At 36.6% G+C, this 24,180-nt stretch overlaps 1 protein-coding gene across 1 annotated transcript in view; it reads right to left on the reverse strand.

The window, feature by feature from the left end:
* EPHA6 (EPH receptor A6) overlaps nt 1-24,180 on the reverse strand; it is a 1,018,858-nt gene that overhangs the window by 232,148 nt on the left and 762,530 nt on the right. The window contains exon 11 of the mRNA XM_010848390.1: nt 20,462-20,647. Within this exon, the coding sequence (XP_010846692.1) occupies nt 20,462-20,647 (186 nt within the window). The remainder of the gene's footprint in view (nt 1-20,461; nt 20,648-24,180) is intronic.

Genomic DNA, 24,180 nt, shown 5'->3' on the forward strand with positions numbered 1-24,180 from the left:
CCACAATGATGTACCATTTCACGCCAGTCAGAATGGCTGCGATCCAAAAGTCTACAAGCAATAAATGCTGGAGAGGATGCGGAGAAAAGGGAACCCCCTTACACTGTTTGTGAGAATGCAAACTAGTACAGCCACTATGGAGAACAGTGCAGAGATTCCTTAAAAAACTGGAAATAGAACTGCCACACGACCCAGCAATCCCACTGCTGGGCATACACACCAAGGAAACCAGAATTGAAAGAGACACGTGTACCCCAATGTTCATCGCAGGACTGTTTATAATAGCCAGGACATGGAAGCAACCTAGATATCCATCAGCAGGTGAATGGATAAGAAAGCTATGGTACATATACACAATGGAGTATTACTTAGCCATTAAAAAGAATACATTTGAATCAGTTCTAATGAGGTGGATGAAACTGGAGCCTATTATACAGAGTGAAGTAAGCCAGAAAGAAAAACACCCATACAGTATACTAATGCATATATATGGAATTTAGAAAGATGGTAATGACAACCCTGTATGTGAGACAGCAAAAGAGACACAGATGTATAGAACAGTCTTTTGGACTCTGTGGGAGAGGGACGGGGGGGAATGATTTGGGAGAATGGCATTGAAACATGTATAATATCATATAAGAAATGAATTGTCAGTCCAGGTTTGATGCAGGATACAGGATGCTTGGGGCTGGTGCACTGGGATGACCCAGAGGGATGGTATGGGGAGGGAGGTGGGAGGGGAGTTCAGGATTGGGAACACATGTACACCTGTGGTGGATTCATGTTGATGTATGGCAAAACCAATACAATATTGTAAAGTAATTAGCTCCTAATTAAAATAAATAAATTAAAAAAATTTTTAAAAATTGAATAATTTATTTGGTCTAAATAATCTATATTTGGTAAAGTGCCAAAATAAAGACATAAGTAAAATTGAAAGTTCCAGAAAATCTAGTATGATATCGTTTTAGCAATACTGTTGCTTAAAATGGTTCATTCATTTATAAAGCAACTCTCTGTTGAGTGCTTACTTCCATATATACTAGAACATTCCTTGATGCAGAATATTCTGAACACATAGGAACAAGCCTATCTGATTTCACAGAATTATGTATGCAAGGGAAAAAAACAGAACAAAGATACAGGATAAAGACCATCTAAGTGTGAGGAGGACGAAATTTTAGATTTAGGCAGGGTTTTCAGAAACCAGTCTTGTATTGGTATTTGGGAAGGTGGTGGCAGTAAATGGGAATATGAAGAGCTCTGAGCAGCAATGATCTTGGTGTGTTCAAAGCACACAGCTGTTCTGAAACACAGTGGATTAGAAGGAGCAAGAGGAAGAAGAAAACATATGAGAAGGAAGCAGGGTCCAAATCTTTCAAGACCTCGTAGGATTAATCTAAAGTAAGAAAGACTTTAGAATCCCTGTCCTGAGTATAGTCTACAAATTTCCTTTTACACAAATCACTCAAGAGTGACAGCTGGAAGAGCATTTATGATGCAATTACCTTAGTCTGCTGCTGCTGCTGCTAAGTCGCTTCAGTTGTGTCCAACTCTGTGCGACCTCATAGACGGCAGCCCACCAGGCTCCACCGTCCCTGGGATTCTCCAGGCCAGAACACAGGAGTAGGTTGCCATTTCCTTCTCCAATGCATGAAAGTGAAAAGTGAAAGTGAAGTTGCTCAGTCGTGTCCGACTCTCAGCGACCCCATGGACTGCAGCCTTCCAGGCTCCTCCGTCCATGGGATTTTCCATGCAAGAGTACTGGAGTGGGGTGCCATTGCCTTCTCTGGCCTTGGTCTAGTGAAAATCTAATTAATTTAGGATGCCAGAGAGTCAAAAAATGACATTAACAGGTTCTCTAATGTGTTCATTAAAGTGTAGCTAACTTGATCACTGTGGGCAATGTTTTGTAGACAAGATTTTAACTCAGGCAAGCAAAAAGATTGTGAAACATTAAAAGAACAACAACAAGAAAAAGTTAAAAATTAAAAAAACAAATCAGAATCTGCTTGCCAATGCAGGAGATGCAAGAGATATGGGGTTTGATCCCTGGGTTGGGAAGATCTCCTAGAGTAGGAAATGGCACCCCACTCCAGAATTCTTGCCTGGGAAATTCTATGGACAGAGGAGCCAAGTGGGGTACAGTCCATGGTTTCACAAAGAGTTGGAAATAACTGAGCAACTGAGCACACAGACAGAAAATTATTGTTTTATTATTTCTGCAACACTGAAGAAGTGCTTTGGGGATAACATTTGAAAACTACAGAAATAGTATTTACTGCAGTACCTAGCTCTAATGTTACCCATTGAGGCTAATGTTTGAAGTGGGTTTATTTTGTCTTTCCAGAATTGATTTGCCAAGATTCTAAATTGCAGTGTGTTTTTCTCATGTTTCTAAACAATTTTTTTGAGGTTTAAGGTTAATTGAAATATAATTGAAGTACAGTGTTATGTTAGTTTCAAGTGCACTACATAATAATTTGACACTTGCACATTCAGTATTATGAAATGATCACCATGGTAAGTCCAGTAACAAAGCTGTTTATGATATTACTGACTGTATTCATTATGCTGTATACTACACCTATGTGAATTATTTACTATTTATTTTTATGCCTTAGCATACTGATGCTTATTTTTTTTTTTTTTCATTCGACCACACAGTATATGGGCTATTAGCTCTCCAACCAGGGATCGAACCCAGGACCCCTAAAGTGGAAACGTGGTGGCTTAACCACTGGACCACCAGGGAAGTCCCTTACTTACTATGTAAGTGGAGATTAACACCTTTTAATCTTCACTTATCTGCCTCTATCCTCCATCCCTTCCCTCTGGCAACCATCCATTTCTTCTCTACAATTGTGAATCCTATTTCATTTTATTTCTTTTTAGATTCCACATATAAGTGAATTATATGGCCTTTGTCTTTCTGTGTATGACTTATTTCACTAAGCATAATACCTTCTGAACCTTTCATGTCGTTATAAATGGCAAGATTTCAATATTTAAATGTCTGAATAATATTACACTGTATATATAACATCTTCATCCATTCATCTATCTATGGACACTTAAGTCAGTAATCCATTTGGAGGTTTTTTTTTTTTTTGGTATATGGTGTGTGATAGTAGTCCAGTTTGATTGTTTTGCATGTAGATGTCTAGTTTTTCTAACATTATTTATAAAAGAAGTTGTCTTCTCCCCATTGTATAGTCTCACCTTCTTTGTTATATATTAATTGACCATGTAAGTATGGGTTTATTTCTGGGCTCTCTATTCCATTCCTTTGATCTATGTGTCTTTTTCCCCCAGTATTACACTGTTTTGATATTATAGCTTTGAAGTATAGTTTGGAATCAGAATGCCGGACACCTCCAACTTTGCTGATCTTCCTCAGGATTGCTTTGGCTACTTGAGGACTTTAGTGGTTCCACACAAATTTTAGAATTATTTGTCCTAGTACTTTGAAAAGTGACATTGGTATTTTGATAGAGATTGCATTAAATCTGTAGATTGCCTTGGGTAGCATGGGTATTTTAACAATATTAATTCTTCCAGTCTATGAGCATTATGCATCTTTCCATGTGTTTGCATCACTTTTAAATTTTTTCATCAATTTCTGCATATTTCAAGAATATATCTTTTACCTCAAATTTTTTGTAGATATTCTTTTTTAAAATTTATTTTAAAATTAATTGACTTTTTATATAAATATAATTAACCATATGACATTAGCTTCAGGTATACAATACAGTAATTAAAATTTTTATGGATTATATTCCATTTATAGCTACTATTAATATTGGCTATATTCTCTGCACTGTTTAATATATCCTTGGAATTTATTTTAAACATAGTAGTTTGTACCCTACTACTATCTTGACTTTCCACCACTGTAGCCACTTCTGTGTATCTGTGAGTCTATTTCTTTATCCTTATGTTCATTGTTGCTGCTGCTGCTGCTAAGTTGCTTCAGTCACTAGTTTGTTTTATTTTTTAGATTTCACATATTAGTGATACAGTGTTTGTCTTTCTTGGTCTGACTCAGTTTATTAGGTCCATTCATGTTGTTGCAAAAAGCAAAATTTCATTTTTAAAAAAATAACTGAGTATTATTCCATTGTAGAAATCACATCTTCTTTATCCATTCATCTGTTGATAGACACTTAGTTTGCTTCCATATCTTGATTATTATAAATAATACTGCTATGAACATTGGGGTGCATGTTATCTTTTCAAATTAGTGTTTTTTTTCTTTTTGTTTGTAAATATATACTTACCCAGGAGCGGTATTGCTAGATCATATGGTAGTTCTATTTTTAGCTTTCTGAGAAACCTCCATATTGTTTTCCACAATGGCTGCATCAATTTACATTCCCACCAATGTTGTACAAAGGTTCCTTTTTCTCCACATCCTTGCCAACATTTGTTATTCGCAAGTCTTTTTTTTTTTTTTTTTGGTGATTGATAGCCATTCTGACAGGTGTATCTCATTGTGGTTTATTTGCATTTTTCTGATGATTAACCACGTTGAGCATTTTTCCATGTGCCTATTGACCATCTGAATGTCTTCTTTGGAAAATTGTCTATTTGGGTCTTCTCAAGATTGTTTTGGCTATTTGGAGTCTTTTGTGTTTCAATAACATATTTGAAAATTATTTGTTTTAGGGATTGCATTAAAACTACAGACCTCCTTGAGCAGTATGGGTATTTTATCAATATTAATTCTTCCAGTCCAATAACACATTATATCTCTCCATTGGTGTCACCTTCAATTTCTTTCATCAGTGTTTTATAGTCTTCTGAGTACATGTCTTTTATCTCCTTCAGTAGGTTTTTTAAAAATTATTTTTGGTATGATTGTAGATGGAATTGCTTCCTTAATTTCTCTTTTTGATAGTTCACTGTGAATGTATAAAAGTGAAATATATTTCTGTGTATTAATTTTGCATCCTGCAACTTTACTGAATTCACCAATGAGCTCCAGTACATTTTTCATGGCCTCTTTAGGATTTTTTGTACATGGTATCACATCATCTTCAAACAGTAACAGTTTTACTTCTTCCTTTCCAATTTGGTTTGCTTTCATTTCTTTTACATCTGATTATTGTGGCTAGGACTTCTAATACTATGTTGAGTAAAATGTTAAGAACGGGCATCCTTACATTGTTCCTGATCTTACAGGAAATGTTTTCTGCTTTTCAACTTTGAGTATAATGTTAGCTGTGGGTTTATTATAAATGACCTTTGTTGTGTTGATGTTTGTTCCCTCTATATCCATTATCTGGAAAGCTTTTTATCATAAGTGGATGCTGAATATTTTCAAAAAATTTTGTGCATTTATTCTTCAGTTTATTAGTATAATGCATCACAATGATTAATGTGCAGATATTGAAAAATCCTTGCATCCCTGGGTTGAATCTCACTTGATCAGGATCCTTTTGATTTACTGTTGTATTTGGTTTGCTAATATTTTATTGAGGAATTTTGCATGTATTTTCATCAGTTATATTAGCCTGTTAAGTTTCTTTTTTGTGGTATCTTTTGTCTGGTTTTGATGAGGGTTGTGCAGATGAGTTTGGAAGCATTTCTTCCTCTGCAAATTTTGGAACAGTTTGAGAAAGACAGATGTTAACTCATCTCTAAATATTTGGTAGGATTCATCTGTGAAGCTATCTGGTCCTAAACTTCTGCTTGTTGGAATTTTTAAAAATTATTATTACTGATTCAGTTTCACTATTTGTAATTGGTCTGTTCATATTTTCTATTACTTCTTGGTTCAGTCTTGGGAGATTAGTAGGGCTGGGTCATGAAGCATCTGGTTATGGGACCCTGGAAGGCCTGGCCCATGGGTGAAAAGAGTGGAATTTTGGGGTGTGGCTGCAGGGCCCAGGGATCAGAGCTGCTGTTGGCTTTCTGGTAGATGGGCCCTGTTCTTCACACAGCTGGCTTTGAGGACTGGGGTGTCCCAAAGCTCATGCTGGTCTGCTGATGGGTGGAATAGGTTCTGCCATGGCAGGCTGCAGGGCTATGGCTGTCCTGGGGCAGGTGTCTGCCAGCTAGCAGGTAGACCTGTATCCCAGAGTCTCTGACTGCAACAGTCCAGGGGGTCCTGGGTCTCACATCCTCACACTGGTATTGGTGTCAGGTCCTGGGCCCTCTGGTGGGCAGGACTATGTCCAATGGGAGACTCGCTAAGATCAGCAGGAGGATCTGATCTCCATTCTTTTTAAATCATCGCTTTCTCCCTTGGTCCTGGAGCCTGTGATATTTTGTATATACCCTTTAAGAATACAGTCTCTATTTCCACAGCTCTCTGAAACTCCTGAAAGTGGACTCCATTGGACTTCAAAGCATTCACAGCCTAGTGTTCTGGAGGATCCTCTTCCTGGAGCAGGTCCCCCAGGCAGGGGAACCTGAGGTTGACTCAGACTCCTTGTTCCTTGGGGAGAACCTCTGTGATTGTAATTATTTCCATCTTGTAGGACATTATCTTTAGTGTCATGCTTGCACTCCTTTGTGTGCATGTATCTAGGTTTTTGGTTTGTGGTTACCTTGAGGTTCACATATAACAACCTATAGATATCAGTCAGTTCAGTCACTCAGTTGTGTCTGACTCTTTGAGACCCTATGGACTGCAGCACAACAGGCTTCCCTGTCCATCACCAACTCCTGGAGCTTACTCAAACTCATGTCCATCCAGTCGGTAATGCCATCCACCCATTTAATCCTCTGTTGTCCCCTTCTCCTCCTGCCTTCAATTTTTCCCAGCATCAGGGTCTTTTCAAACGAGTCAGTTCTTTGCATCAGGTGGCCAAAGTATTGCAGTTTCAGCATCAGGCCTTCCAGAGAATATTCAGGACTGATTTTCTTTAGGATGGACTGGTTGGATCTCCTTGCAGTCCAAGGGACTCTCAAGAGTCTTCTCCAACACCACAGTTCAAAAGCATCATTTCTTCACTGCTCAGCCTTCTTTATGGTCCAACTCTCACATTCATACATGACTGCTGGAAAAACCATAGCTTTGACTAGATGGACATTTGTCAGCAAATACCTCTGCTTTCTAATATGCTGTCTAGGTTGGTCACAGCTTTTCTTCCAAGGAGCAAGCATCTTTTAATTTCATGGCTTCAGTCACCAACTGCAATGATTTTGGAGTCCAAGAAAATAAAGTCCGTCATTGTTTCCATTGTTTTCCCATCTATTTGCCATGAAGTGATGGGACCAGATGCCATGATCTTTGTTTTTTACATACATATATACATACCTATATACCTACGTGATTATTTTATGTGATGGCCCTTTAAAGTGTAATGAATTCTGACTGCTGTATATTTTTATACCCTCATCTATGCTTGATGCTTTTGACATTGTATTTTTGTGTTATCAGTTAACTACTTATTGTGGATAGAAATAATTTTACTACTTTTACTTTTTAACATTCCTAATAACCTTATAAGTGGTCAATATACTGGATATTTTCCTTTACCAATGAGCTTTATCCTTTTGCAATTTTCATATTTCTAGCTGTGTTCTTCTCTTTTCCATTTAAAGAAGTCACTTTAACATTTCCTGAAATAACTTTTAGCTTTTGCTTTTCTGTAAAACTCTTTATTTCTCCTCAAATCTGAATAATAGCCTGGCTAGGCAGAATATTCTTGGTTGTAGGTTTTATCTTACACCACTTTAATATATGGGCTTCCCAGCTGGTGCAGTGGAAAAGAATCTGCCTGACAATGCAGGCGACACGAGAGATATGGGTTCAATTCTTGGGTTGGGAAAATCCTCTGGAGAAAGAAATGATAGCCCACTCCAGTATTCTTGCCTGGAAAATTCCATGGACAGAAGAGCCTGGAAAGGGGTTATAAGGAGTTGGAGATGACTACATGCACTTTAATATATCTTGCCAGCAATAAACTTTACTGGCCTGCAAAGTTTCTGCTGCTAAGTCAGTTGATAGTCTCATGAGAGTTCTCTTGTATGTAACCAGTATCTTTCCTCTTGCTCCTTTTAAGATTCTCTCTTTACCTTTAAGTTTTGCCATTTTAATTATAATGTATCTTGGTGTAGACCTTATTATATTCATTTTGTTGAGCCTCTTTGTGCTTCGCAACTTGGATGTCTGTTCCCTTCCCCAGGTTAGAGATGCTTTCAGCTATTATCTATTCAAATAAGTTCTCTGCTCCATTCTCTATTCCTTTTCCAGCTTCTATAATGAAAATTTTGGTATGCTTGAAGTTTTCCCAGAGGCCCCTTAAATTATCCTTGCTGAAAATTTTTTTCCCTTGTTCAGCTTGGGTGATTTCCACTAATTAATCTTCCAGACTGCTGATCCATTTTTTCTGTATCATTTAAACTAGTTTACTTCTTCTAGCATATTTTAAAATTTCAGTTATTGTATTCTTTAGCTTGTTTGGTTCTTTACATTTTATAACCTGTGTTGAAATTCTTACTGTGTTCATCTATTCTTCTGAAATCAATGAGCATCTTAAAATCATTACTTTGAAGTCTTTATCAGGTTGAATGGATTAAAATTTGACTTAAAAAGGGATTTCCTCTATCCATATCAGTCTCTATCAATTTTCTTTTCCCTTCAGCTTTCCTAGCCAGTACTCAACATTCTACTTAGTAAGAATAGGTTCCTGTAATTAGACTAAAGGGTAGGCCTCCTTAGCAATTAAGAATTTCCCTTGTAGCTAAAATCTGGGAACTGTATCAAAGAACTGGTAGCATTATTTCAGTTATGGCAATTGTTCCATATGGGCCATCTTAGTAAAAACACTAATTTTAAGCTTTACAAATTGTATAATTAAAACTTTCATCACTGACAAATGCAGTCTTCCACTTTTTTTTTGTTTTGTCTTTTTAGTTAGAGGTACTTATGTGAAATAGTTTCTGAGTCTGTTACCAATGGTTTGTATGACTAGAAATACTGTCTCATCGAGGCAGAAAATTTTGGAACATCAGAGTTGACATAAGGGAGGCTTTTGTTTTTGTTTTAGTAAATTTATTTAGCTAACATGTAAGAAATAATTATATTAATTTTAAATCCTCTTTTAGGGAAGTAATTATCTTCTCCTTTTCCTGGAACAAATTCAGAAATTCTGCTAGGCCTCACCCTTAAATCTTCCTTTTTTTAAGCAGTCCCCCTTTTTTCCTTGATTTTCTCCAGCCCCCTTATACTTTGTATCCAGAGTTGCTTTCCCTAGGGAGTATCCTGGAATTTGTTGCAGTGAGATTTAATCTATATGAAAGAAATCATTAAATCACATAAACTCTAGCTAATGGAAGGCATTTTTTTATACTTTCATTCAGTGTAATGGAATACTTCAGTAATTAAGTATATGAAATAGTGACAAAGTCACAAAGGTGTAATAGCTTTTTGTATTTATGGATTTCTGTACCAAATACAATAGTGTGTCCCATATAATATATGGCTATGCCAAAATGAAAACTGACCTTATTTCAAAAGGATCATGCCATTAATGTTTAGGGGAAAAGGTCAATGCATTATTTTCAGGCCTAAGAATCCTAAAACAGTCATTGCATCTGAATGAAAAAGATAAAAAAAAAGTCACTGATGTCTTTGGCTGACATTTGTGAGGAGTGGAAAATGAATAAATTCACTCACAGTGATTGATGTAACCTAATAAAAATGTCAATAAATTCACATCATTCTGTGGCTATATCTCAATCATGAGTGGCTAAGTTATGCCTACTTTTATTTCTCAGGCTGAGGAAACACACTACTGTAATTCTTAACCCATTCCAAAGTTAAGATTGAGTGTTATAACATATAAGTTATAGACCAGGTAATGTAGTCTTACTTTGAAGTTGATTCTAGAATAGTAGAAAAAGACATGTTCCTAAATAACTATAATGTTTTATATATATATATATATGCTGCTAAGTCGCTTCAGTCGTGTCCGACTCTGTGTGACCCCATAGGCGGCAGCCCACCAGGCTCCCCCATCCCTGGGATCTCCAGGCAAGAACACTGGAGTGGGTTGCCATTTCCTTCTCCAATGCATGAAAGTGAAGTGTGAAAGTGAAGTCGCTCAGTCGTGTCCGACTCTTAGCGATCCCATGGACTGCAGCCCACCAGGCTCCTCCATCCATGGGATTTTCCACACAAGAGTACTGGAGTGGGGTGCCATTGCCTTCTCTGATACATACACACACACACACACATATACATATATAGTTAAAATTTAATAGGAGTAAAACAACTAAAATATGATTGCTGTACAGAAGGAAAAATTGCCAAAGTACAGAGAAACACAATTATGAGAAAAGCTGCCAATTTCATATAAATATAACTGACATTGGTGAGTGTTCAAATTTAGAACTGGGCTTGAAATTCTTGAAAATTTAGTTTCCTTCTTTGCTTTCTTCCCTTTTTCTTCTTTTTGTTCCACCCCTATCCTTTGCTTCCTTTTCCACCTTTCTTACAATATTCCTTCATCTATAAATACGTGTGTTCTCAGTTGCTTCAGTCCTGTCCAAATCTTTGTGACCCTATGGACAGTAGCCCACCAGGTTCCTCTGCCTATGGGATTTCCCAGGCAAGAATACTGGAGTGGGTTGCCATTTCCTTCTCCAGGGGATCTTCCCAACCCAGGGATCGAACCCTCGTCTCTTATGTCTCCTGCACTGGCAGGCAGTTTTTTTTACAGCTAGCACCACCTGGGGTGTACTTAGTATTTCCTGTATGCTCAGTACCATGTTAGGCACCACAATAAATAAAATTAAGGCTATCCTTAGGAGACTATTGACTCCCCAAATCCCCATTCCAATATAATATAGGATTTCCCCCTCTACCTAAAAGTAATTTAAAATATATATTGGGGGTATATATTGGAGATTTGGCAAGAGGGACTTTGAGAGGAGAATTCAAGCTAGGACAGAACATTAAGATTAAGTGGAGAATATGGAGTGGCCAGCACACTTAGTTTAATCCTTTATTAACAGTAAATTGAGAGTTATCAGAAAGCAAATGAATGGCATGATAGTTTTTCTCTACTGATGGGCAGTGGCTGGGGTGCTGGAGCCCTGACAAGGGCTGTGGGAAGGAAGTGTGAAGGTAAGAGGGAACCCCAATAGGGACAGAAGACAGCACAGATGCATTGCTGCAGCTCAGACCGGTGGGAGTATCCCAGAAAAAAAACTCAGGGTCATTGCCAAGTTGGTGCAGAGGTCCTAACATTATGGTATAGAGTTAAAAAAACAAACTTCAGGCCCATACATATAAAAGTAATTATAGCATAACATGTTAAGTGCAATATAGATATCTACCAGTAAAAAGATGAAGAAAAGAAGTTTCATACAAGCTGAGTCATCCTTCATAAGTCAAGCCTGCTGGCTGAGTTAGGAGTGATGAGGGTGGGGGAAAAAGAAGTATTTCCAAGAAGAAGGCCAAGTATGATAAAATGTGGGATCAATCAATGATTTACTGAAAGATTAATTTGAATATTTCATTTGAAATATGAATCAAATAATGATTTACTGTTAACAGAATATAAACTAAGAGGTAGAGAAGGCAGGAGATAAAAGAAATGCTGAGTGGAAGGGGCATGAATTTTGTCCTGTGGGTGAAGGAAATCCCTTGAAGGATTTTAAGCAAAGAAAGTAAGTTAAAAATGAGGAAAACAAGTTTCGTATCTTAAAAAATATAACAATTCAACAAATGGTGCTGAAATTATCCATATGCAAAAAAAACAAAAAAACAAAAATACAAAAGAACCTTGGCTCATACCTCACATTTTATGTAAAAATTAACTCAAAATGGATCTTAGACCTCTATGTAAATCTTCTGAGAAAGTGTTAGTCACTCAGTTGTGTCTGACTCTTTGTGACTGCATGGGCTGTGGCCCACCAGGCTCATCTGCCCAAGGAATTCTCCAGGCAAGAATACTGGAGTGGGTTGCCATTGCCTTCTCCATGAGATCTTCCTAACCCAGGATCAAACCCAGGTCTCCTGCATGAGCAGGCAGATTATTTACCATCTGAGCCACCAGGGAAGCCCATATAAAACTTCTGAAAGTTAATAAAAGAGAAAGTCTTTGTGACCTTGGTCAAGATAAAGAGTTTTTTGACATCAGACCACAAAGCACAATCCGTAAAAAAAGGAATAATGAATTAGACTTTATCAAAATAAAACAACAGTTACTTTGTTAAAGACAATGTTCATTGAATGGAAAAACAAGTTAAAAAGGGGAAAAATATCTACAAATCACATTTTAAACACACATTTTAGACAAAGAACTATATCCAAAAATACATATTAAAAAAAAAAACATTTAGAACTCAACATTAAGAGAAAACAACCCAAAGAAAGAATATGGGTAAAAATCTGACAACATACTTCACCAAAGAAGATATATGGATAGTGAAAAAAACATATGGAAAGCTCATCAAATTCAATAGTCATAGGGATATGCAAATTAAAGTCACAGTAAGACACCAATATATACTCACTTAGATGGCTAATTGAAAAAAAAAGTATCAAGCATTGATGAGAGTAATAGAAACTATCATTAATTACTAGTGGGAATGTAAAATGGTACATCAGGTTTGGAAAACAGTTTGGCAGTTTCTTAAAAAATTAAACATATATTTATCATTTGATTTTGTCATCCCACACCTAGGTATTTCTTTAAGATAAACAAAAATACGTGCTTACAAAGAGACTTGTACATGAATGTTTACAGCAGTTTTATAAATAATCATCCAAACTGGAAACAACCCAGATGTCCTTCAACCACTGAATGCAGAACCAATACATCACACAAAGGAATACTGTTCAGCAACAATAAAGGCATGAATCTCAAGTACATTCTCCTAAGAGAAAGAAGCCAGCTCTGAAAGGCTTCCTGTATAATCCCATTTAAAGAACATTCTTTACAGAACATTTAAAGTACAGTTCTTCCTTAAATAAATGTTCTGATTAATACAGAAGGAAAGAAAGTAGAAACATCACCATTAAAAACAGAACAGTAGTAATTGTTACAGGCAAGGTTGATTATGCATGATAAAATGACCCAGAAATCCTACTGCTGAGCCTACACACCGAGGAAACCAGAATTGAAAGAGACATGTGTACCCCAATGTTCATCGCAGCACTGTTTGTAATAGCCAGGATGTGGAAGCAACCTAGATGTCCATCAGCAGATGAATGGATAAGAAAGCTGTGCTACATATACACAATGGAGTATTACTCAGCCATTAAAAAGAATACCTTTGAATCAGTTCTAATGAGGTGGATGAAACTGGAGCCTATTATACAGAGTGAAGTAAGCCAGAAAGAAAAACACCAATACAGTATACTAACACATATATATGGAATTTAGAAAGATGGTAATGACAACCCTGTATGCGAGACAGCAAAAGAGACACGGATGTATAGAACAGTCTTTTGGACTCTGTGGGAGAGGGAGAGGGTGGGATGATTTGGGAAAATGGCATTGAAACATGTATATTATCATATGTGAAACAAATCACCAGTCCAGGTTCCAGGCAGGATACAGGAAGCTTGGGGCTGGTTCACTGGGATGACCCAGAGGGATGGTATGGGGAGGGAGGTGGGAGGGGGGTTCAGGATGGGGAACACGTGTATGTCTGTGGCAGATTCATGTTGATGTATGGCAAAACCAATACAATATTGTAAAGTAATTAGCCTCCAATTAAAATAAATAAATTTATATTAAAAAATTAATGGGAAAAAGTTTGAGGAAAAACAGGATATTTGCATAGTTGCAAAGATCTCCTTCTGAATATACATCAACTACAAAAAGGGAAAAGTAACGTTTCAGCGGAGCAGTCTAGATGACACTACCTTAACCATGTGGCCCATGTTAACACCCCCAGGAGTAAAGTGCGTGGACATCATGTAACCTCCCCAATACCGTGCATTAAAGAGGATATGTAACTTTTGTTACATTCCTGCAAAAATGCATAGCCACAAACTGAATCATGAAAAAGCAATGGCCACACCCAAACTAATGGACATTTTACAAAATCACCAACTAGTACTCTTGCAAAAGTGTCAAGGTGATGAAAGACAAGGGAAGACTGAAGAACTGCACAGATTAAACATAGACTGGACTAAGATGTGATAAGTAATGCAATTTGGGACCCTGGATGAAGTCTTAGAAGAGAAAAAGGACACTAGTGGAAAAGCTAGTAAAATCTGAATCAAAGTCTGCTGCTAAGTCACTTCAATCGTGTCCGACTCTGTGTGACCCCATAGACGGCAGCCCACTAGGCTCCTCTGTCCCTGGGATTCTCCAGGCAAGAGCACTGGAGTGGGTTGCCATTTCCTTCTCCAATGCATGAAAGTTAAAAGTGAAAGTGAAAGTGAAGTCGCTCAGTCATGTCCGACTCTTCGCAACCCCATGGACTGCAGCCTACTGGGCTCCTCCGTCCATGGGACTTTCCAGGCAAGAGTACTGGAGTGTGTTGCCATTGCCTTCTCCAATTCTCTACCCAATAATTAGCAGGCTGGTTTAGGAAAGGGAAAGAACCACAGAAAGGAGATAGTACCGTTTGTAGATCTAGGGAAATGATTAGAGTGAATGACCTTGAGAAAACTCAGACACTTAAACACTGAAGAGACAAGGATAAATCCCTTCTGAATACAGACGTTTATCCTGTCTCGTAAAGAGGGACATACACTCTGGCAGAAAGAAAGTAAGCTGGTGATCCCAATTAGCCCCAGTGCAGCTTGAAGAGTGTGATGCACAGGGCCGCCAGACTATGTCAGCTTCTTATTGTTTGTTATAGTCAACACTTGGCTCATTTTCTGTTTTGCAATATGTATACATTATAATTCCAAATGTCAAATACTTTGCAGTAAATCTCCTGAGATTCCACTGAGACTCCAGAATCTGTACAAGAATAATCCTTCACTATTTTCAGTAAATAGTCAATATTAAGGATGCTAGGAGAGGAGAGAAAATACAATCTCAACTTATTCTTTTTGTGGTCTCTCATCTTTCGTTTTCCTTGGGTTGTATCTCTTCCCACTTTCACGCTCTCAACTTTTTTTTTCTCCTTTGTCAATAGTGTTCTTTGAGGTTGTGGCTTCTGTCCTGTTCTCCAGGTTCTTTTGTGCCCTCGAGTGTGGGTGTTAGTCACTCAGTCCTGTCCAACTCTTTGCGACCCCATGGACTGTAGCCTGCCAGGCTTCTCTGTCCGTGGGATTTTCCAGGCAAGAATCCTGGAGTGGGTTGCCATTTTGTGCCTTCACTGTCCATCATTTGCACCTGCATGCCAGAATCCCACCAAGGCTTCAGAGACGTCCTAGAGGTCTTCAAACATCCAAGACATTGCCAACTTATCATTTCCAAATTGCAGTTCATTGTTTCCAAGCTTGTTTTAGTAATCCAAGTTCATTTTTCATTTGGATTACTATCAGTTCAGTTCAGTCACTCAGTCGTGTCTGATTCTTTGTGACCCCATGAATCGCAGCACACCAGGCCTCCCTGTCCATCACCATCTCCTGGAGTTCACTCACACTTACGTCCATGGAGTTGGTGATGCCATCCAGTCATCTCATCCTCTGTCATCCCCTTCTCCTCCTGCCCCCAATCTTCGAGAATGTATTACTTGACAAGTAAAATGCAATTTTGCGAGCAGAGAAGCAGATTTTGTGTATTTACTGTCTATTTGACTACCTTGAATCTACTCTCAGATTTAGCATCTATGTGGACCCATCAAAACTACTTGGAAGGAACCTACTCAGTCGGTAAAGAATCTGCATGCAGTGAAGGAGACTCAGGTTCCATCCCAGGGTTGGGAAGATCCCCTGGAGAAGGAAATTGCAAACCATTCCAGTATCCTTGCCTAGAGAATCCCACGGACAGAGGAGCCTGGCAGGCAACAGTCCATGGGGTTGCAAGAGTCAGACACAACTTAGTGACTAAACCACCACCACAGTTTTCTGGAATGTTTAAAGATGGTGTGTGGAGGCCCAGTACTTTCTGTTATACCTTCTATGCTGTTCCAGAGTCTGTAGCAACATCCCATGATGAAATAAATTTATGTTGGGAATCTGTTTGAGGTACTGATTGACTTCTATTATTCCTCACTGGATTTATGATTTAATTGAGATACAGTTCGTACATTTACATTTAGCTGTTACCTAAGCTGGGAGGTAGGTGCTTCATTCTCTCTGCTTTTGGTTTTCCATATCATCATGAATTCAAATGGAAGGCCCAGTCTTTTGAAGAGTGATTATTTAATCACAATTCTTATCTTTTTACAGAAGGGTAGAACTTTCTCTTTTGGATATATAGTTAATGACATTGGTGTATACATCACCTGTTATAAATTGTTATAAATTAGTACTATCCATGGTACTAATAGCTATAAGTCTGTGCTCTAACCGATGGCTTCCATTTGCTTCTTAGAGAAAAAGTATGTGCTAAGCATATGATTTAACTGGATTAAACTCTTTTTATATTAGTTGCATTCTAGCAGGTTAAGAAATTGTAATGTGTATCAAACAAATAGTTTCAACTCTTATCAGGCACCCCTCTTTATGTAATACAGTTTTTAATCATTTAACTTTGAAGTATAAAAGTAGTTATATGTACAAGTATGAAACAGCAAAAGTGTTCCCAAGAACTTTATAATATGTATCCCTCAGTGATAAAACTTAATATAAGAGAAAAATTATGCATATTAAGAATTTATAAAAGGATCTGATGAAGATTTTGATCTGTAATTTTACATTACTTTCAACTGAGAGTCTGTGCATTATTTCTCAGAACCCCAGGACACTACTAACATGACCATATAAACCTACACTGCATCTTTATCTTTGTCAGTATTATCTTTTATGCAATTGGTAGTCTTTAGGGAGCATTAATTGCTAGCTATCTCTTAGCCACTTAAGGGCAATCTTGGAACAATTATCATGTATTTATGGGAATGAGGCATTCATTTATTTATTGTCTTTCTCCTAAAAATCCCATAGCATTTGAGTCAAGAAGATAACAGTATAAACATGCCCACTTATCTCTGTGGCAATTATTCCTTTCTGCATCTCCACCATCCACCTCAGAATCACCACACTACCACAAACCCACACAGGGTCTCATGCTTACAAGTGAAAATTACAATGATTATTGCTACTCACAAGCCTATTGAATCTATCCTTTCTCAATTAGTCTTTATCTTTTTTTAAAATCTTTTTCTTGATATGAAATAAGGACTTTCTCTTAGGAATCATACAAATTAGGCTATGTAAAGGTCACCAGTCTTAACTTTATACAAGATTGTTAGAGGTGTACAGCAATCACTGGACTAATTGTTTGGATGTTTTTGTGAAATAAATTGATTATTTCAAACTAGCAGACAAGTGCCTTAGATTATCCTATTAAACCTATTCAGTTGATTTAGAATAAAAGATTCCTAATTCATAAGGCCAAATTATATATAATATTATATTGGTAGATAATAAAACACATAGGAATACATGAATAATTCACAGAGTGTGATTTATCATAGGTAAAAAATAAATATCTGGTCTTTAAATTTATTGTGGGCACTTATTTCCAGATATAAACACCCATAAATACTCATACGAGGACTTCAACAGCATACTTAAATTATTTTAAATGCTTTGCAAAGATTCATAACCAACTTCAAAATCATCTTTTTTCTTCTAGAGAGAGATAGAAAACAGAAGGAATAACTTGAAATGTTCATGCTAAATTAATGCAAGGAAGTCAGAAAACATAAAATAAATAATTAACATGTTTCCTCTCTGTCTTTTAGATTAGTATTTTTGCTAGGTATTGTGGCATATCTGGATCTCTCCAAATTTGACAAAATAAGAGGTGATTTATTCCACTTAGCAAAATATTTTCCCTATTTTTAAAGAGTACTGTGTTATTTTATTCAGGTTGTCATTAATGTAATGCTATTTAATTCAGATAAGACAAAGTGTAATAGTCTGACTTACTCCCTGTGATATAGCAAATAAAAAGCAAAGAAACAAAAAATGCCACAAGTCTGTAAGACAGACCTCAATTTGAATATCAGCCATGCCACTTACTATGATTTAGAGGTCTTTATGTGGGTTAATTAACCTGTCTGAGCTTCAAGGGGTATGCATGAGAGTTGCCATGAAAGTGAAATGGTAAACTATATTACCAATAATGTGGTGGTTTAGTTGTTAAGTCCTGTCCCACTCTGGCGACCCCATGGACTGTAGCCTTCTAGGTTCCTCTGTCCATGGGATTTTCCAGGCAAGAATACTGGAGTGGGTTGCCATTTCCTTCTCCAGGGGATCAGCTACCATTTAATGTGGCTTACTGTGAGTTACACACTATCTAAATGCTTTATAGATTTAAAAATTAATCTTTTTAGCATTCCTGTTGGGTAGGAGCCATTTTGGTCCCATTTTACAGATGTGGAAGTAAACAATAGAGATGTTAAATCATCTACTTCAGTTCAGTTCAGTTGCTCAGTCGTGTCTGACTCTTTGTGACCCCATGAATTGCAGCACGCCAGGCCTCCCTGTCAATCACCAACTCTGAGTTCACTCAAACTCACGTCCATCGAGTCGGTGATGCCATCCAGCCATCTCATCCTCTGTCGTCCCCTTTTCCTCCTGCCCCCAATCCCTTCCAGCACCAGAGTCTTTTCCAGTGAGTCAACTTTTTGCATGAGGTGGCCAAAGTACTGGAATTTCAGCTTTAGCATCAGTCCTTCCAATGAATATTCAGGACTGATTTCCTTTAGGATTGACTGGTTGGATCTCCAAGTCCAGGGGACTCTCAAGAGTCTTCTCCAACACCACAGTTCAAGGGACTCTTAAGAGTCTTCTCCAACACCACAGTTCAAAAGCATCAATTCTTCGGCACTCAGCTTTCTTCACAGTCCAACTCTCACATCCATACACTATACAAATCTTCAGTGGCAGGAGTGGAATTCTAACTGGTGTTTGGTTTGGTTATATATTGCTGTGTAATAAACTATCCAAAATGAGCAAATTAAAACAGCCACTTTATTAACTCTCATGATTTTATGGGTTGACTGGACTAAACTGGGTGGTTCCTTTGCTCCACAAAATATCAATTGCAGCTGCAGCCATCTGGTGCTGGTAAGTAGGGACTGTAATGTCTGAGATAGTTTTTCACAAACCTGCCATTCAGTACTGACTATCTGCTGGGAGCTCTTGTGACTAAAATGCCTCAGTACTCTTCTTTGCAGTATACTGCATGTGGCCCCTCCATATGGACTGGCTTTGCTTAGCACTTGAGACTGAGTCATGTGTCAGAGTGTTTCCAAAGGACAAGCTCCACTGTACAGACATGTAAGATGCTTCCACTTGCTCACACTTGTTAATGCACCACAGGCCAAGGCTAGTCACATGAACAAGCCCAGAATCAATTTGGAAGAGAACAACACAAGGGCATGAATACTGGAAGGTTCTACTAAGGCCACTAAGTTTTTAGCCCACAGCAACAGTTGAAATCAAAAGCATTCTTTAGTGTCCTCCAAGCTACCATGGCTATCAGTAATCTGCTCTCCTTGGGTAGCATGTTAGCCAATGCCTGTGAGAAGGACTTTTGAGTTCCAGGCACAATTACATGTTTTTAGTAAGCTTTTACACTTTTCTTCCCCAAATATAACATGAAATTTCAATTTCATTTACATAGTTTTAAAAATATTCAGTTTTATGAAAGAAAAATGCCTCTCAAAGATTTAAATAATTTTTATGAGTTTTTTTATGCCATTCTGTATTGAGTTTTATATATTATGACTCATTAGTGAATAAAATAAGGAAAAATATTAAGCTTTATATCTTGTCATTATTCAAATAAAAATGAATATATTGCAATCTGTTTCTTGGAGTATAGATTAATTTGGGATTTTTAATAAAGTTTTTTTCCCAAAGGAATGGTTTTTGATCCTATTTCTGTAAAAACAGGATTTTTATTTCAGAAACTGTGATTCATTTCTTGATTTTGTATAAATTAAAATAATATAGTTCTAATGGCATTTATAAAGATGGGTTGCATAAAGAACTTTTTATTTAAAAGCTTTACTTTAGATAATGCATTCTACATTTGTATATGACATCTATTTCCAAATAGAACTAACTTAATGACCCCCAGTATTTTAAATGCTTTTCCTATACTGAAATTTAGGCACTTTTAGAAGAAGTGAATTGCTTATAGAAATTAGAAAAACATATATAACCCTTTACCTTGATATATTACTTCAAGCTAAATTAGCAAATGCTTCACAGGTAATAAAAAGCATTTCAAAGCTGTTTGGCAACCAATGCAAACTCTGATATTGTCATAGCCTAATACCAAGACTCTGAGGGGTGATATCTGAACATGACATCTGAACTGAGTTATCCTTGTAATAGCTGTGATATTGCTATTAAACATTTAAAAAAATAATTGAGAGAGATATATAAAAGAAAATCAGTACTTACTTTTTGTGACAACACCTTCTAAGCGAATGATGTTTGGATGGTCAAACTGACCCATGATACTTGCTTCTCTTAAGAAATCTCTTCTTTGCCGATCCATGTGGCCACCTTTCAAAGTTTTGATGGCAACTGGGATCTCTCTTTTCCCTGGTGTTTTCAAACGCCCACTACAAACTTCTCCAAATTCACCTAAAAATATGAACAAAAGTAGTTCTTTCTTTCAACAGAATACTTATATTCCAGAAAAACCAAATTGCGACAAAGTACCATGTTCATGCTTTTTTAAAATAGTGACTCTCAAGTGTGCCATTTTTACATAGAGATCTCTTCTTTAAAAATTTAATTTGTAATGACATATGCCTGATCAGCATCATTTATAATGAATAATGGAATGCATTTTCATATGCTGTACCACAGGAAGTACCATTGATAGATAGCCCTGATCTGCTGAGAAATTATGACTAGCAGAATGCGTGATGCTAATGTAATTCTATAGAAAAGCAATCACTGCATAACATTTCCTGTTCCTGTTCTCAATACTGATATATGGGCCAAATGCCTGCTCTATTCAGGGAATCCTTCAGGCATATGTAGTTGATTTGATTCCACAAACCATATGTCTGGGCTTTACTGGTATTAGAAATCAATGCTAGGGTCAGCTGGCACACATACATATTGAAAGGATCACACTGAACTCAACTATAATGAGTGACTATAGAGGCTAAATTGTACATCGCATGGTTTGAATATAAGTGCAGTAAGATCATCTATAGTTCAGCAATGGCTCCAATGGACAGATTAAAAAATAGACAAATATTTATCATGAATTTACTACAAATGTATCTAGTGCTAGAGTGCTGTGGGTTTAAAAGATGTATAAGAGTTGATGTCTGTTCTTTGCAGCTTATAATCTGTTAGGAGAATTTAGATGAAACACTGAATAATGAAACACTTGGGAACCTAAGAACCAATGCTCGCAAATGCTGTATTATTTCAGTAAGAACAATAGGAGCTGGAAGACTTCTTCAAGGAGATGGAACTTTTGCTGGACCTTGACTGATTGGTAGGATTTGTATACTCAAGAAAAGCAGCAAAATTTCTGACAGGGGTATATGGAGAGAGGGAAATGAAGACAAAGATTCAAAGATCAGAAACAGTAAACAGTGACATGGATATAGGGCAGTAGGAGACAAGGCTGACTACAGGAGTTATTGTGAGAAGGGAGGTCAGAGGCTTTCTCATGCAATGCAATAAATTCAATAAAGCTCGACATTCCAGACCATTTTTCTATGATCAATTCCCTGCATTAACATAAGAGTATGATGTTTGATCAATAGTTTATCTATCTATAAAGTAAATATAATAAAACCTTCTGTAATTCTATAAATGTCCCTTCTCCATAAGGAAATGAAAAGATCAAAAGTAGTAATATATGTAACAGTGCTTATAAACTGTAAAGTACTATTCATGTGCTTTAAGTTATATAAATTTTAAAGGTGAAAGAAAATGAAAGGAAAGGTAAAAGAAATGAAAATTAAAATATCTTCAGTTGGTTTATTAGCTAGCAGTTCTGGACAGGAGCTTGATGCTATGTAAGTTTAAGTGTAGAGGATAAAATTTAATTTTTACAGCACCATAGACTTCAATTATCCATATTTTCTTTGAACCAATTCATTACAGTCAACTGAACATTGACTATTCATGAATATTAACTATCTTTTGGTATAGATGCTAAGATTTTTTTCTAAGTGAAAAACTGAAAAGGGAAAGCCAAAACGTTGCTTCCTAAATTCTGTGCAAGCATGTTCATTAGAAATAGAAAGCAGTCTAGCAAGAATTTTATATATATATATATGATAAATAAATTAATAAACAAGCAAACAAAAAACTGACTAGAATGTGGTCCCTAAATTCAGTGCAAGTGACATCGGATAAATCTTACATAATTTTACATTAAAACAAGAATAGTTTTTTTGTTTGTTTGTTTTTTTACTTAATGATGCTCTCAACACATTGCAAGTTAAATGTTCTTTATGTTCACTGGGGCTTCCCAGGTGGCGCCAGTGGTAAAGAATCCACTTGCTAATGCCAAAGACACAAGAGACATGGGTTCAGTCCCTCAATTTGGAAGATCCCCTGAAGAAGGAAATGGCAACCCACTGCAGTATTCTTAGCTGGAAATTCCAGTATTCTTAGGGAAATTCCATGGACAGGCACCTGGCGGTCGCAAAGAGCTGGACATGACTAAGCGCATGTGTGCATGTTCCCAGGAAAAAGAAGCCATAATTCCCAGTTTTGTTTGTAATATTGTTTTTAATTTTTTAAAGATTTTCTCTTGGACACAAAAAATTGGTTATTGATAGAAAATTTCTACACTTTTCTATTGAGGCTACGAACTTTGAGAGTAAAGGTAATGTGTTTAAATTAATGTCTGATATATCCAGGTCTACTAAAATACTTGAAATTTCTCCTCAGATCACTCTGGTTTGTTTTAATGAATATGAAGAACAAACAAATATGGTTTTATTCTTCCTTTTATTTTGGTTAATAAAGCTGTTAGTATATATAAACATTCAACAATATTTTAATACCTCTCACCTGCCATGAGCCCAGACTGCAAGTGATTTTCTGTTAACATTTCACAGTAATTCAAATAAACTTTTGCATATACTGAAATGAATAGCAAGCTCTGTTGGTATTTTATCAAGACAGGCAGAGTGGCAATATTCTTTGGTCTTCTGTTGTCTGAAATTCAAATATCTTATTAACACCAAGCAGGTGTTTTCTTCATGTCAAGCTTCGCGTGATCAAGCTGTTATCACACTTATTTCAGTGACACTAAATATGGCTGCCTCAATTAAAGAGCTGAGATTCCTAATGCATTCTTTAGGCAAAGCCCCAAAAATTCAGTCATAGAATGTAATAAAAACATTATCTGTAGTAGGCCTGGATTAATCAGACAAATCAGTCAAAGAGGAAAAAATATTGTAAATTAAAAGCATATTTTAAGATATTGCCAAAAACTAATCCATTCTATGATTTCTCTTAAAGCAAGAGTAGAGGCCCTATATATTATCACAGGTAAGATGATTCATTCCTTAATAAGATCGTGGTGAACTTTTATATATACTGGTTAGTTCATAATTAACAGATAAATTAAAGAAATATGTTGTTAAATACTTTTTTTCTTTTACCAATATAATGGCACCATCATTATCACATAGCTAGCACTTATGAAATGCTTATCATGAGTGAGCCAGTCTAAAAACTTAAAATATATTTTAATTTTGACAACAAACCTTTGAGGTGGGTACCATTATTATCTTCACATTATAGAAGAAACTGAGGCATATGAGCTAAGTAACTTGTTCATGGTAATATAACTATAAAGTGGTAGAGCTGTAATTTGAACCCCGGAAATCTGGCTTCAGAGTGCATGGTTATAATTAACATTCTCTGCTGTTTGGCATATTTATCATGGTAAATATATTTTGTGTTGGTATGCTAAATTTGCATTTGGTAATAATGATGTCTTCAAACTCACAATTAAATAGTGTTTAAACACATCAACTGGATATGCACAGGTAGATGGAAGGATAATTAGGAATTCCTCACTATAAAATGGAAGTAGAGACCTCACTTAAACACTCTGTATATTAGAAGTACTGTAAAAATCATTACAGTCTATCTAGTTTCAAAAGAGTAAAGAAAAATATATCTAG

The sequence above is a fragment of the Bison bison genome, unplaced genomic scaffold (genome assembly GCF_000754665.1).
Source record: "Bison bison bison isolate TAMUID 2011002044 unplaced genomic scaffold, Bison_UMD1.0 scf7180017864265, whole genome shotgun sequence".
Lineage (NCBI taxonomy): Eukaryota > Metazoa > Chordata > Mammalia > Artiodactyla > Bovidae > Bison > Bison bison.